This window comes from Mustelus asterias, chromosome 11 (genome assembly GCF_964213995.1).
Source record: "Mustelus asterias chromosome 11, sMusAst1.hap1.1, whole genome shotgun sequence".
Classification (NCBI taxonomy): domain Eukaryota; kingdom Metazoa; phylum Chordata; class Chondrichthyes; order Carcharhiniformes; family Triakidae; genus Mustelus; species Mustelus asterias.
The window spans coordinates 47,488,916-47,505,154 of record NC_135811.1 but is presented as its reverse complement, the minus strand read 5'-3'; the positions used below and the strand labels follow the sequence as shown (position 1 = coordinate 47,505,154).

The following is a 16,239-nucleotide window of genomic DNA, read 5'->3' as shown; positions in this document are numbered from 1 at the left end:
TTGTTGATCATGTCACATATGTCAAGTCATAGGGAAACCTCAAGCGGTGATAAAACCAGCACCTTTAATACCCATTCCAGCATTTGAGGAACCATTTATAAGAGTCTTAATTGATTGCGTAGGACCCCTCCTTGAAACAAAAAGTGGGAATCAATATCTATTGACTATAAGGAATGTGTCCACTAGGTTTCAAGAGGCCATTCCATTACGCAATATTATAGCCAAAAGGATTGTAGAGGAGTTACTTCAATTTTTTTTACTAGATATGAACTACCCATAGAAATACAAACAGATCAAGGGTCAAATTTTACATCAAAGTTATTCAAGGAGGTTATGGATAGCTTAGGAGCAAAACAATTTAAATCAACCGGGTACCATCCAGAATCGCAGGAAGCGTTTGAACGGTGGCATCAAACTTTAAAGACCATATTGAGGGCTTATTGTCAAGATTATCCAGAGAATTGGGATAAAGGAATTTCAGTTGTACTCTTTGCAATTAGGGATGCACCTAATCAGTCAACCAAATTCAGTCCATTTGAATTGATTTTTTGTCATGAGGTAAGGGGACCAGTTAAATTGATTAATGAAAAATCGGTGAGTGAACGTTCTAGACTAAATTATTGGACTGTGTGTCAAATTTTAAGGAAAGCAGGAGAATTGGCTAGACAACATTTAAAAGTGGCACAGCATGTGATAAAACAGGAGGCAGATAAGAAATCAAAAATTTGTAGTTTTGCTAGTGAAGATAATATTTTTGTACTGTTACCAGTGGCAGGTGAACCCTTAAAAGCAAAGTTCAGTGGGCCTTATCAAATTGAAAGGAAATTGAGTGAGATGAATTATTTGATAAGTACCCAGATAGAAGGAAAACTCGGAGTGTGTCATGTGAATATGTTTTAAAAGTATTTTGATAGGGAAGGAGTGAAAGGAGGATGTTTTAGTGATTATAACTCAGTGAAGAACCAAATCCAGATGACTCTGAATTTGACATTCCTCAAATTAAATTGGATAACAAGGACATTATTAAAAATTGGGATGAATTACTGAGTTACCTTCCAGAGGAAAGTCAAACTGACCTGGAAGAGTTATTCATGTGGGAAGTATATGGGACTACACTGAGAAGTACTAAGATAATTGGAAGTGAGATAGTTGTAGATGTGGAAAATGCCAATTCCAATTAAACAGCATCCTGGCGAACATGACCTTTTCAAATTGGCACAGGTTCAAGTGGAAAAGTTGATGTTTACTCAGTCTGAAATGCAGCAGCCAGAAGTATCAATCAATCAATCACAAAACTGGTGGAGTTGGAGAAGGAGAGCAAGTTAATGTACAATAATGTGAACAAACAAAATGAGGGGTGGAGACAGATACAAGACAAGTTGACTGTTTTGGAACATGTTCCCGAGTTGTTCAAATTTCCTGAACATAAGTTGCAGATCTGTCAAAAACAGTTCTTCATCTATACCAAGAAAAGTGTGAATGAATCAACGGTCATGTGTAATCTCAAAGAGGAGTTTGAGGAGTGTAAGTATCATACTAATGTGGATCAAAGGAAAGGACAACAGCTTATAATCAGATTGTTTGTCAAAATTGTACCATCATCTAAAATGAACTACTGGCATAATGATTCTGTGTAGTGTGCAGAGATGTGGATGCCTAGTGAAGTCATGCTGTACAAAGCTGGTGTTCGAATGAATTATGGTGGTTTTCTGAGCAGCATAACTGACACAGTGATCTTTGGAACCATGGTGAAAATGGGTTCTGACACCAAGGAAGGCACTCTGCTGCGCGTCTTTACAAAAGAGTGTGCAGAAATTGATGGTGCAGGTCAAGAGCAAACAAAGAAGTCAAATTTCTCGACAGAGGAGGAGCTCTTTAGTTTTCAGTTCTGAGCTGCAGGTTTTAGTTTTTAGAAGGGACATCAAGCTGGAAAAAAAGTGTCTCTCTCTCTCCCTGGTTTTGGGAAATTCTGCTGGCCAGCTGAAAGCCTCCCTGGAATAGAAAATCTGCTGTTGGTGGTTTGACCAGAGTCTCTCCCTGGTGTTCCGAGAAGACCAGGAGAACTGCAACATTCGTCCAAAGTTCTCAGTTCCAGTATCACATGAGCACTAGTTTTTGCTGTGTTAAATCAGTGGAAGGGTTTTTTGTTTATGGGATTGGTTTAATTGGAACATCTTAGATATCTTTGTTAAGAGTTATGTATTACTATGGTTGTTTTGTTTGTAATTGATAAAAGTTATTGCTAATTTTCTTTCCATACATGCTAACTATATTGTTAAATAAACTTTGTTTGATAAAAGCTCCTTAGTGGGTCATTTGAATCATACTCGAGTGAAACATACCATGCTTATTCAAGTTGTAAAACTTCTGATCCAGGCGGGCTCCATAAAACACTGTTATGGTTCAGGACAGAAACCCCAATGGTAATGGTGATGTCTGGGACCTTATCTGTAAGATATGATTCCATGAGAATGCCTATGTCAGGCTGTTGCTTAAGACAGCTCTCCCAATTTTGCCACTAACCCCAGATGTTAGTAAGGAGGACTTTGCAGGGTCGACACGGCTGTTTATTTTGCTGCTGTCGTTTCCAGGGCTTAGGTTGACACCGGGTGGTCCGACCGGTTTCATTCCTTTTAATTGACACAATTGAGTGGCTTGCTAGGCCATTTCAGAGGGCAGTTAAAAGTCAACCACATTGCTGTGGATCTGGAGTCACATGTAGGCCAGACCAAGTAAGGACAGCAGATTTCCTTCCCTAAAGGACATTAGTGAACCAGATGGGCGTTTCCAACAATCGACAATGGTTTCATGGTCATCAGTAGATTCTTAATTCCAGATTTTTTTTTATTGAATTCAAATTCCATCATCTGCTGTGGTGGGATTCAAACCCAGGTCACCAGAACATTAGCTGAGTTTTTGGATTAATAGTCTAGCGCTAATACCACTTGGCCATTGCTGCCCCTTTGTATCGCTAACTCAAAAGGAGAGAGAGAAGATAGTACCCATTACCCCCATAGAGAGGTTGACTTTTTAAACAAATGTGACCTGCAGGCCTTCAATACTCAGGAGGTAACAGCTTTATCTAGAAAGGGCGACCTTAAAGATTGGGATGTTCTTTTGTACACTGCGGTACAGAGCTGAAACTATGCAAACAAGTAACTGTTGCATTTGGCAACCAACAAATTGGACAGCTACAAGTCATCATTGTATTGAAAGATCATTGCCTGCCCAATGATCATCAAACTATTGATCCCAAACTGTTTCCCTATTTCAGGATCTGGAAACAGGATGCATTGATTAGAAGTCAGTAGATGTGCAGTGTCTGCTAAAGATGCAGTGGCCACCCGTGTTAAAATGGGATTCAGTGATATATGCTACATTACATATTTCCCAAATCACATGATTCTGAACTGGACCTCTGCTGTTTTGAAACGGAGACCTGGTTACTCTGCACTGTGGGGGCCAGTGTTTCACACTTAGAATCATGGGAGATAAATGTATTAGTTAGGACAGTTAAGCCATACAAACCCTTTATGTAAAACACCTGGTGGGTGCAAAGGTGAATGTAATCCCAAGGAATTGTAATGGAACAAAAACAAAGCACTCTCTTTATTGTCTCTGATTCATAAAATAATACATTACTCCACCTAACAGACCAGAAAACAACATGAGCCAGGAATTCACCAGCCATTCACACCACATCACCGCTGAAAGCATGAATTCAAAAGTTGGTGCTTAACTAAATCTCTGTTCACTGCAGCAGGCGAATCCAGCCCACAGAGTCTGCACATACAAAGGTACAAATACACTTCTGCATGTGGAAATCCCCATTGAAATAGGTACTTTTTGCAATTTCCTTCATCAACAAAATTAACAAAAAGTGGGACAATCAACATGCCCTCTGGATGACAGATCATTTAGACATGCCAGTTATGAGACAATAAAGCTCATGGGGTGGGAGAGCAAGGGTAAAAACTGGGGGAGAAAGATATAGCGGGTGGCAGATTGAGAAGAGACAGCTGGAGCAAGGCAACCCAGAGCCGAAGATTAATGGAATTAAAATCAACAGTCATTGATTGAGATCATTACATAATAAGAGAGATGAGAGAGAGGGCATTCAATTAAGTAAAATTGGCAGCCAGTGCCATATGCTTCCAGCTCAAGGCAGCTAAGTATTGGTGCCTATACAGAAATTGGGAGGCCCCACTGTATTTCTGATGAATTCAGTAGAATTGCCAGCTCATTGGTCACTTCCAGTAAAATCCAGCTGTCATCCGTTTGTCCCCACTTTAGGTTTGAACTGGTCTGAACTTTTTCCCGTTTGCAGGAAACCCGTGTGTGCACCTCTAGGAATTAAAATTAAAAGCAATTCAAAGCATATTAAGCAGCATTCCAGTTTTAACTGCTACGGCATTGTTTTCCCGAGCCATCTGAAAATTGTCTGAGACAATAAGTGGAAAGCATTGATGGCTCTGTGCCTCCATAAGACATAGGAGCAGAATTAGGCCACTCGGCCCATCGCGTCTACTCCACCATTCAACCATGGCTGAATTTTTTTCTCATCCCCATTCTCCTGATCCCCTTATCAATCAAGAGCTTATTTATCTCTGTCTTTAAGACACTCAATGACCTGGCCTCCACAGCCCTCAGCAGCAATGAGTTCCACAGATTCACCATTCTCTGGCTGAAGAAATTCCTCCTCATCTGTTTTAAAGGATCTTCCCTTTAGTCTGAGGTTGTACCCTCTGGTTCTAGTTTTTCCTACTAGTGGAAACATCCTCTCCACGTCCACTCTACTCTGGCCTTGCAGTATCCTGTAAGTTTCAATAAGATTCCCCTCTCATCCTTCTAAACTCCAATGAGTACAGACCCAGATTCCTCAACCGTTCCTTATACGACAAGCTCTTCATTCCAGTGATCATTCTTGTGAACCTCCTCTGGACCCTTTCCAAGGCCAGCACACCCTTCCTTAGATTATGGGGTCCAAAATTGCTCACAATACTCCAAATGGGATCTGACCAGAGCCTTATATAGCCTCAGAAGTACATCCCTGCTCTTGTATTCTAGCCCTCTCAACATGAATGCTAACATTGCATTTGCCTTCCTAACTGCCGACTGAACCTGCACGTTAACCTTGAGAATCTTGAACAAGGACTCCCAAGTCCCTTTGTGTTTCTGATTTCCTAAACATTTTCCCATTTAGAAAATAGTCTATAGCTCCATTCTTCCTGCCAAAGTGCAGAACCTTACACTTTTCCACATTGTATTCCATCTGCCACTTCTTTGCCCACTCTCCTAACATGTCCAAGTCCCTCTGCAGCCCCCCTGCTTCCTCAATACTACCTGTCTACATATCTTTGTATCATCTGCAAACTTAGCAACAGTGCCTTCAGTTCCTTCCTCCAAATCATTAATGTATATTATGAAAAGTTGTGGTCCCAGCACTGACCCCTGAAGCACACCACTAGTCACCAGCTGCCATCCTGAAAAAGACCCCTTGATCCCCACGCTGCCTTCTGCCAGTCAGTCAATCCTCTATCCATGCCAGGATCTTACCCTTAACACCATGGGCACTTAACTTTAACAGTCTCCTATGCAGCACCTTGTCAAAGGCCTTCCCGGCCTTTATCTAAATTTAAATAAATCACGTCCACTGTTCTCCTTTATCTAACTTCCTTGTTACCTCAAAAGAACTCTAACAAATTTGTCAGACATGACCTCCCCTGGACAAAGCCATGCTGAGGCAGTCCTATTTTATCATGCACTTCCAAGTACTCTGCGATCTCATCTTTAATAATGGACTCTAAAATCTTGCCAATGACCTAAATCAGGCTAACCGGCCTATAATTTCCCATCTGCTGCCTCCTTCCCTTCTTAAACAGTGGTGTTACATTAGCTACTTTCCAGTCCTCCAGTACCCTCCCTGCCTCCAGTGATTCCTGAAAGATCACCACCAATGCCTCCACAATTTCCTCAGCTATCTCTTTTAGAGATAGCAGTCTGGGGTGCAGTCCATCCAGTCCAGGTGATTTATCCACTTCCAGGCCTTTCAGTTTCCCCAGAACCTTCTCCTTAGTGATGGCCACTACACTCACCTGTGCCCCCCGACTCTCCTGGAACTCTGGCATCTTCCACCATGAAGACTGATGCAAAGTAACTATTCAGTTCCTCTGCCATTGCTTTGTTTCTTATTAATTCTCCAGCCTCATTTTCCAGTGGTCCAATGGCTATTTTTGCCTCTCTTACCTTACATATTTAAAAAATTCTTCCCATCTTCTTTTATATTACTAGCTAGTTTACACTCATTTCATCTTCTCCCCCCTTATTGCTTTTTTAGTTGTCCTCTGCTCACTTTTAAAGGCTTCCCACTAATCCTTGCCACCTCGTTTGCTTTTTCTTTTGCTTTTAGGCTGTCCTTGACTTTCCTCGTCAGCCATGGATGTCTCGTTCTCCCCTCAGCCGCAATACTAGAAACAGGAATGCTGGTTCCCTATCTATGCGAATAATTTTCCTCACAGGATCTGTTCAAGAAAATGTTTACACTGCTTTGGAGGTCACTTCAGCTATCTTGGACTTGTCTTACCTGCCAGCCTTCACTGCAGCTTGGGAACAGTTCATGCAGCTTTAGCTTGGACTTCTGCTAAGGAGCAGCGTCAGCAACAATAAAAGCACCAGTAGTAGGAGCAACTGGTTTCTCCTCATACCACCCCACAGGGAAGACAGGGTGGACACAGTTTTTTTGATTTGATTTTTGTCACATGTATTAGTGTACAGCTCCAGATTGAAGCTGTATCTTCAGCACAGGATTACTGGCAGACGATAGCAATGTGACCAAGCAAAATATTGCCTCAGGAGGTTGACTTTCACGACAGGTCATTGACATCTACAACCTGCTGGAACAAAACCTCCTCATAAGTGGATCAGGTAAGCATGCAGTGTCTGCCAAGGTCACCATGGCTCTTAGTTTCCAGCTCCTTCTATGGACTTGCTCATGACATCTGCAGAATTTAACAATCTGCTCTACACAAGTGTATCTCAGGTGACTGATACCAATGACATTCACTGTACGACTGGTGAAGCCAGTGGGATTGTGTGTGTGGGGGGTGGGAGCTCTCAGCTTGGCTGCATTCTGTTTTGGGGCCTATAAGGGGCAGACTTGATGACCAATGTAGCAATGAGGGAAGCGGAGAACAAATTAAAAATGGGAGTGCCTCATGCAGAGCTCCCACATGCATGTTTCCCTACATGATCTACCCATGCCTTTCAGCTAGCCAAGGGCTAGAGAGAACTTTGCCTGCTCTACATTGAGGCTTTGAACAGTCAGGGAAGGGATTCCTCTGTCCAATTTAAAATGGCAGGCTGAGTGTGAAGACCCAAGTATGCTCTTGATTGGCTGCTATGTCTGCTGGTGACCACTCTTTCCAAGTAGGTGGTTTTCAGCAACAAGGCCAAAGATATCATGGTAGCTGTGCTAGATCCAATCTGGCACACTACAGCTGGAAACCCACATTTTCCACAGCTAATTTCCACCCCCCCACCCATCCCAGAGTCTAAGTATCTGCATTGAGCTCAAATTATTCTCCATCCTCCAACAGGGACTCTCCACTGCTGTACCTGTCCAACATTTTTGATGTGTGGCTCTCCAAGTGACAACCTAGCTAACTGCCTTAAAGGCCTTACCAAGGTTTGTATATTCGTGCTGGTGGAAGATGCTGATGGGTCAAGTGACAATGCTTCCTCAGTGCACAACTACCTCCAAGTCACCCCCTGCTCCTTATTTAGGGGACCTGTGGGAGATGAAAGACGTGAATTAGAATTGGCATGGGAACAACATTCAAAGTCATCATTGTGCCATGCTCATATTTCAATTAATGTGACAGCAATTCAATGTGAGCATTACATGTCATGTGGCCGTGTGATATCAAATTCCGACACCAGATATCTGGGAAACCCTCATCTTTCCATTGTCAATGACCACGCCCTGCACCACCCTGCTGAACTCCACAGGGGTCAGTGATCTCTTCTGTAAGGAAAGCAAAGAGTTAGGAATGTCAGAATTGGATTGTGAGGAGAGGACGGAATGACATTTATGGGGCATGGGAAGCATGGATCAGATGACAAGGAGAGTGTCAGTGTTGGCTGTTCAGATGGGCTGTGGGGAATGCCAGGGAGAGGAGTGTAGGTGGGGCTGCTAGGTATTGGTCTGAGAAAAGCTGTGCAGGAGAATGCTGGAGAAGTCTGTGGTGGGTAGGGGGTGGCAATTGAATGAGACAGGACACTCACCTTCCCTACCAAAAATATAGACAGTGAACCTCTTGTCACTAGTTGCGATGCACCCATCCATTAAACCCCCCCACCGTGGCATCCACCCATACCCCCAGCACTACTCACTTCAACTACTTTGAGCCAGTTTTGTTTGAGAAGTTGCCCACTTGAAACAATTAGTTTTCAGGTGCTCCCAGTCTGTGGCTTCATTTCTGGGGATGCATCAACAAGAATCTTGGGGGAGGGGAGGAATGGGAAGGGGTTTAGCACAGACTTCACACATTGCATAGCCATATTTGTTCTTGCTCCACTCTTCAATCACAAATCTACAAATCTACATTGCAACTGGTCTGATCTATTCTGGGAACTTTCATAAAAATTGATAGGTGCAGGTCATCACCACACCTGTACACTGGTCTAGAAATGTGAAAGTGCAATGTTAATAACATAGCCAGGTTTAAAAGTCTCCCCCCCTCCCCACCCAATCCCCATCAATACTCAATCCATGCTGCCCCCTCCCCCACCTTGCTGACAGCAGGTCCACAAAGTAAACATTCTGCCCATAAAGTTGGTAGATTATGTAATTTTGGAAAAGTATGAGATTATACACACTAGGGAAATAAGACAAATTAAAATTTTCATTGGAGTTGCATTTTAATCTATGTAATCACATAAGCAGAACAATATGGATTCATGTAGAAGGACCAAATAAACACCCAAGAACTGGTAGTTTTTGGAATCATAAGCCTAATATAGAGCACAGAACAGTTTAATGTTTGAATATCTAATTAAATCATAAGCAATGTTCCCTCCAAGTTACACAGTCGTGAAGTAACCTGAAAGCTCAAAGGGGTCAACTTGCTAGTGGCAGAACCTTATTTTGTGTTTGCTTGGCTGCTCAGTAAACAACTTGGCCATGCACTACAAAGGACAAACATTAATATTGTGTGTCAAAGAAAGGAAATGTTCCTCCCAGTTTACTTGCCCTCCGGCTTTCTAACCTCAGCTGCCAGTTGTCCAGTCTCTCCCCTTTAAAATAGAGGGGAGTTGGGTTGCACACAGGAAAGTTGAGCCTCAAATCTTGCCTCTACAACTGGAACTGCACAAGTTCACCCAATGCCATGGCTGTACAAACTGTTAGGAAGGAGTTGCCCATAAATAGTGAAGTTCAGATACACAACACTATGAAAGCATGTTTTCAATAGTTTTGTAATAGCACTTCTGGTATGCAAGTACACAATCTGAAACAAAAGTTCTGCATTGCTTACAATGTGAAGCCAACAGTTATCTGGAGGACAAACAGAATGTGCAAATTTGCAATAATAGAGACAAACTTATTGGGTATTAACATTCAAGGATTTCCCATCTGACAGGTTGAATTCCTTTAAAATGGTGGCAAGTTGCCAATTGTCATTGGATTGGAACAGAGGCATATTCACTTAAAAGGAAAATAAGTACAAAGGATTGATAAACTTCCAAAAGGTGCAGTTATGCCATGTGTGTTGATCTGAGGAAGCTGCACACCACTTAGATAAATTATTTCTGCAGACAGGTGAATCAGTTGCACTCTGAAAGGGTTGGCTTTCAGATATGTACCTAGTGCAGCAAATCTTCGATTTATTCTCACTGACTTACCTCAGATGTGAGGTGTTGTCAGAAAAAGACATTAAACTCTTCCTTGTAGACAGTACAGCCAAGTGCTACTCAAACAAGCAAGACCTTAAATTATACTGTCCAGTTCTGAATCAATCTACTGTGGGGAAAATATTTTGCAAACATTCCCAGGTTCTGGTCAATTTTGTTTTTTAAAAAAAAAGACGTGAGCAACCATCCTTCCCAGAATGTTAAGTTTGTATATAGGCGTTTGAAGACTTATTGTGCATTTTAAGATGTGGTTAGACAGTGTACTGTTCCATCTAATATTGAACCCAAATAGTGAAATACAGCTTTCAGCTGTACTAGATGTTTCAGTCAGTATACACAAGAGGTGCTGATCATGCATAGTAGACATAACACATCAAATGAAACCAATTTTAGTGTGGTAGCAGTTATGTAGAAATAACTGAAAGTACCTTGCACAGAATTGTCAATTTTTGCGAAAAGGTAGCAGCACAAGTACTTCAACTAAATTAAAACATTAAGTGGGCAAATTTGTTTGGCCAAATAGTTCTGCATCTTATCCCCTACGTCTGAAAGCTGCCATTTAGGATGATTTTGCAGAAGTGAACAATAGTTCAAAGTGGGTCAGCAGCTTTTAGAATGGGGAAATAGGTTTACTTTGGCCAATCTTTTTATCTAATCTAAGTGGTCACTTAGTTGGTGAGTTCCACATGTTCTGAAAATATAAAAACAGTTTAATCAGCTGTGACTGCATTTTGGAACTAATATTCATTGTCCAAATCCAAGATGTCATGCATGGCTACCACGCTCACATTTTAGTCCATACCATACAAATTGCGACGACAAAGAGGTTTTACAATATAAAGCATTTATTTTTATTTATACAATTTCTTAAAAAGGGAAAGTCTGGAGAGAATTATTACTCAAAGCATTTCTCTTTTATAGAATGGAATTAGCCAAAGGAGAACCTAGAAAATTAATTAATTACCATGGAAACCACAGAATGTTCGAAGTTATCCCTTCTGTCGATTCTAAAGTCACTTAAACAGTCGGAGGGGCAAGAAGAATGTGGATGATTTTACTTTGTTATAATTCTTGTAATATTTCTCCTGATTGGCCAAGTCCTTGAGTAAAGTCCCTTAGACTTTTCCTCTCCCTTAAAGAATCTGACTCTTACACCAACAAATCTTAAGTAAAAAAATATTTCAGTGATTATTGAGCCCGTGTTAACCAGTCTTGACACTTCACATTTTCCTTCGATAACCTGTCCTTTTATTCTGAAGCACACAATCAGAACAAAGTTCACACTCACATTTCAAACATCACAATCACATTACTCAATTGACATTTGGAGTTTAATCTAGATTAAAAACTGCAAAGAGCTCAAAGGTAGAGTAATGCTAAAGCAGACAGCAAAGGAAAACATGGTGTTCTTTTTGGTACTCAACTCAGGTAGAAGAACAAATTTGTTGTAACATTGGTTCATTGATCAGCATTGACTAGGACTGTAGTCTCAACAGGAAATACAGCAACTTAGTGGCATATAAAAGGGAATGACTAGCACTGAGCTTATGGGAGGATGACTGTACACCAAACAAAAATGGATTCAGAGGGAAAGCAAAAGGTTACCAACACGATCAAATGTGGGTGTCACCAACAAGTTGGGCAGAGAGATGGGTCATTATCGGTAATAATGTCAGATGTTACTTTCACAAACAAGTGTCAGGTCCAGCAAGGGCATTCAAATCAGAGAAAGAGGTAGTCAATGTTGTCAACAAGGGTAATTGGGGCAAGGATACAGACACTCAATCTATCCCAGGAAATCTGCTGCTCAAAGGGAAAGTCCCAGAGAACAAAGATAGGAAGGCAGAGAAGCATGAACTCCAGTATGGGGTTAATTATATTCCTTATATTAATTATAACCCCAACCCTAATTATATTCATTCTTGGGATGTGGGTATGGTTGGCATCTACTGCCTTAATAGGTTACTTTGAAGATCAGCTCAGGGTCATCCACCCAAAAAAAAGTCTGGCATGAAAGTGCTTTTTACATCAGCATGTCCAGTATTTATGAACATCCTTCCATTTCCTCAGTAACCTTATCTTTACCAAGTGCATCAGGTAGGCCAAATGGCATGCTCTCTTTACCTTAGGGCAACACACTAATGTGGTGTGTCTACTACCAAGATAATAAGTGTAATGTGTATACAAATCCCACTAATGCAGTTTGAGAATTTGAATTGGATGCATAGCCATGATAATATGAAAAGCTCTGTTCCCTGGCACACTTCAAACACTTGGTGAGATAGACATTTTGGCCAAGCTGGTGTAAAAACAATGTCAATTGCATATCACTGACTATTTTGGGGTCAAAGGGGGTTATATAGGGGAAGGCACAACACCCAAACAGAATGGAAACCTTAATTAGCGTACCAGCAGAGGAAAATTTTCATAACCCTGAGACAGTATAAGGAACAATCACAAGACTGACTGTCTGCAGACTGGTTCAAGAAAGACTGGTGAAGCTAGGGTTCTAAAGAGGAGTGCCAAGAGGAAACCTGACTAAACAGAATGAAACAATAAAAGTTGTTACAAGGTTAATTATAAAACAAAGACAGGGGCACATGCTGTGGACAAAATGGAAAATTGGGACTCAGTTCATGAAAAGACTTATCAATTGGAGTACATTTCTGGATAGGGTAGTGGACCACTGGTATTTGCAATACAGTTGCCACTGTGTTGCATATGGATGGGGAAGGAATAGCAAGCTTTTTTGCTAGATGGATGAACCAATATGAACCAAATTGCCTTTCTGTATGAGTTTTGTTGTGATTGCATTTCATTGCAGATCAAGAAACCAAATTAGAGAGTAGCAAAATTTAGAATCTACTACTTACAGCTGTAAAATAATGCTTCCTGCACATACAAAATACCACAAGGGTAAAAAGGATCCAACCAGTTCCTTCCAATCAAACTTTGCCGCCTCCAGAAATTTATTTCCTAGTTATGAACCCATTTGTACCCAAATACAAGTTAATTTTCTAGCCTTCAATATGAAGGATCACTTCCAGAGTACCTCAGCTATATATGTACATACAATTAGAAAAAATACAGTGCCTTAGTCACATTCAAAAAAAGCAGTGCAAAAGATTATGTTGGCTGTTTAAAAGCTTTACTACAAGAACCTAGTTATTTAGCAATAGGCCTTCTGATTGTCAGATTTCCCCACGCCTCCAATTACAAAAATAGATTGAGGTGAGCTAAAAAGTTCATAAAGGAGGAAAAACCTTTAGGTTTAACTAGTAAAACATTTCAAAAAAAAAAACCAAAATGAACATTTCCAAAATATAAATGCCAAGTGCATTCCGAGGACCCATCAGTTTAGCTCTAAAGACAACTCTGATGGATTTATAGCTCACTTATAAACTCAGCCAAATGAGCAGTTACTTGAACAAAGCTTCTTGTTGCTGCATCAAATTTGATTTGGTAACCTGCATTTTAGCATCCAAGGATGTTATTCAGTCAACAAAAGGCACTCATCTGCTATACGATGTGCAATGGATTTCATGTACCCATGGCTAATCACAGCATATACATGATCACTGAGATAGTGCTTGCAAGTTGCCTACCTCACTAAAATGGATTGGAAGTCAGATAAAGGTTTACAGTCCATTTTCATTCAGTGCATTAAGTGTTCTAGTTTATCCTATGCAATCCTTTGCACTGTTTCAAAAAGAGTCAAAAATATAGCAAGCATGGCACAAAATACCACAATTCCAGAATGTAGTATTCTCACCAGGGACCCAATGTAAATTTTCATCTTTTGCACACTAATTAATTATCCATATTAGTAACTGGTATTATACAGAAGTACCACTAATCTATTTTGAGAATGGTTGCCAAGGGGAGCTTTTGAGGGTGTGGGGGAGGGGGGGCGGGGGGGGAAAGAGGGAAGAGAGACAAACTGCAAAGTTGATGATTATTCAGTAAGCAGGGGACTTTGCAGAGTCACTACATGGTTTTCATAAGTTTAATAAGGAAATTGAGGCAACTCTCCATCAAACAATACAGCAACACTAACATCCGTCACCAATACGGCAGAGCCGTCTCGATCTTGCCCCAGCTCTGCCATTCAGGAAACAGCCCACAAGATGATCTGGGACTTCCATACTGGTCGTATTCAATCATCTGCATCTTCGCAGGGACCTTGGTCACCTCATTCTTGAAGGGGATTGGAGCCTGAATCCCATCAGGTTTCCAATCGGCAAGAACAATGCCATAATTCTTCCCCTCGTTGTTGTCCCAATAGATTTGGTCTCCACACTTAAAGGAGATGCAGAACTCTATTCTCTCCTGCGACGGTACAGATGATGGCAGGTCAATAGCAAAAGAAAATGTGTCTGTTTCAGAACAGCCATAAATATTGTTTAGAAATGTACAGTCCACATCCTTATAACTCTTCCAAGTGTTGAATGTTATCCGGATTTGAACTACTTTGTGGTAACTTAGATTCCTCACTGCGACCGTGCCTGCGATGAATTTCTCCTGCACAGTGCAATTCTCGAGACAGACAAAATTCTTCTTCAGGCGATTTCGGAATTCCAGGTAGTCCACAGATGGTGGAGAGAAGTCCAGGACCAAGGGCTTTCTGTCGTTTGCTTTCAGTCCACATGTGGTGTTGTCAAGATCAGTCAGGTCAAACTGTAGTTCAGCGAGTGAGTCTTCACATTCAGAGAAAAAATGGACTGCAGTGAGAGAGAGACCTTTGTCATCAGCAAATGCCACCGTCTTCTTTCTTTTGCCTTTGGACTGAGCCCAATCTTCATTGCAGGAGTCAGTCCCACCCTTCAAGATGATGCAGGGCCGCAGGGGCTTTAGTCTGTTGGTGATGTTCAGCCCTCTGTAAGGGCCGTAGGGGCCGAGGAAATTCCTCATAGGTGGAGAATGAGCCAAACAGAGTCTCATGGCTATATCAACTGGCATAATAGACACAGCTGGTAACGATCTGGTATCCAAGATATGGTAGACCCTGAAATACCAAGTTCAACATGGTCATGTACCGCTTATCTAATCAGGGGGAAAAAAAAGGCAACCAAGTCCCTCAACATCTGGAACATGTTTCAAGAGAAGTTAATGGCTGGCAAGAGGGAACCCCCCCCCCCCCCAAAGAAAATGCTAGATAAACTCAACGGGTCTGGCAGCATGTGTGGAGAGAGAATTCATGGTTTGGATCTAAATGAAGTTCTCTCGAAGTACTTTAGATCCAAAACATGAATCTTCTCTGCACAAATGTCGCCAGGCTTGCTGAGTTTATTCAGCATTTCCTGTTTTTCGTTTCAGATTGCCAGCATTAACTTTCAGCCGACAGAAGTGTTTAAAAACTTTTATTACGAAGGACCCAGGACACCAACCCCACATTAAAAACTAAAAGTAAAATTAAACGCAAATTTTAACACTGGCTATTGTAAAGCCACTTTCACCCGTGCAGTATTTGGCTCAAATTTCCAAAGAGAACAGTTTGTAAAGCAGAATATAAAGTGTTCAGCTTTAAGAATTAAATGAAAAAGGAGGGAGGTCTGGGTGGATTCTGTGTGCTTTGTGAGCTCTCGAAGGGCAAAGCTTAAATTTTGGCTGGAGGAGCCAGAATGGAAATCTCAAAGTCGGAAGCGGTGCTGCCTTTTCCGACAATGCTTGCAAGGCAAGCGGCTTTAGAAGGAGGTTTCGCCTCAGTATAAAAGGGGGAAAGAAAGCGAACAGGTTGGAAAGAGCAGTGCTTACACACACACGCAGCCTCCCGGAGCTGTCAGAGCAGCTCTGCGGTGTTTAAAGTTCCAAGGAGGGATCCCCTGTTAACAGAGAGAGCTGGGGGAAGCTCTCTCTCTGTCAGTGAGGAGGGAAGGGGGAGTCTGCCAGGCTGCAGACAGCACACTTTACCTGGTGCAGTTCATCAGTCTGATTAAAAGAGCTTCACCAATATAGAGATCATAGCGAAGTTAGAGCGAGCTTCAAGTACAAGTCCCTCCGACACGTGCCGCTCAGCAGCCGCTCAGAAAGTGCACACAGCCGCTCCCGGCCACTTATAGGCGGCCCCGCCTCCCCGAAACACGTGACGGACATCTCCAGCCAATCGCCGGCCTCCCCCTGATCAGCCGCCGCCAATCACAGCCCCGGCACTGTGACGCACCCGAGCTTACCGCCAGGGGGCGCCACAGGTGGGTTAGAGGCAGCTGGACAGGCGGAGGTGGGCAGGGAGAGGTGGGGAGGCGGAGGTGGGCAGGTAGAGGTGGGAAGGCGGAGGTGGGCAGGTAGAGGTGGGCAGGTAGAGGTGGGGAGGTGGAGGTGGGCAGGTAGAGG

The 16,239-nt window shown here is 42.1% G+C and overlaps 1 protein-coding gene and 1 long non-coding RNA gene across 2 annotated transcripts in view; both read right to left on the bottom strand.

Moving 5' to 3' along the window:
- Nucleotides 1-8,023, bottom strand: part of LOC144500513 (uncharacterized) — a 34,451-nt gene extending 26,428 nt beyond the window's left edge. Inside the window, exons 1-2 of the long non-coding RNA XR_013498986.1 lie at nt 7,901-8,023; nt 7,681-7,787 (exon numbers count right to left, since the gene is read on the bottom strand). This is a non-coding gene — a long non-coding RNA (uncharacterized LOC144500513). The remainder of the gene's footprint in view (nt 1-7,680; nt 7,788-7,900) is intronic.
- A 2,713-nt stretch (nt 8,024-10,736) lies between these two features.
- ppp1r3cb (protein phosphatase 1, regulatory subunit 3Cb) lies at nt 10,737-15,947 on the bottom strand. Its single transcript, XM_078223556.1, has 2 exons — nt 15,820-15,947; nt 10,737-14,914 (listed from the first exon to the last, which is right to left on the bottom strand). The coding sequence occupies exons 1-2, from the start codon at nt 15,831-15,833 to the stop codon at nt 13,972-13,974; spliced, it is 957 nt and encodes a 318-aa protein (XP_078079682.1). The 5' UTR covers nt 15,834-15,947; the 3' UTR covers nt 10,737-13,971.
- Between the last annotated feature and the right edge of the window lie 292 nt (nt 15,948-16,239).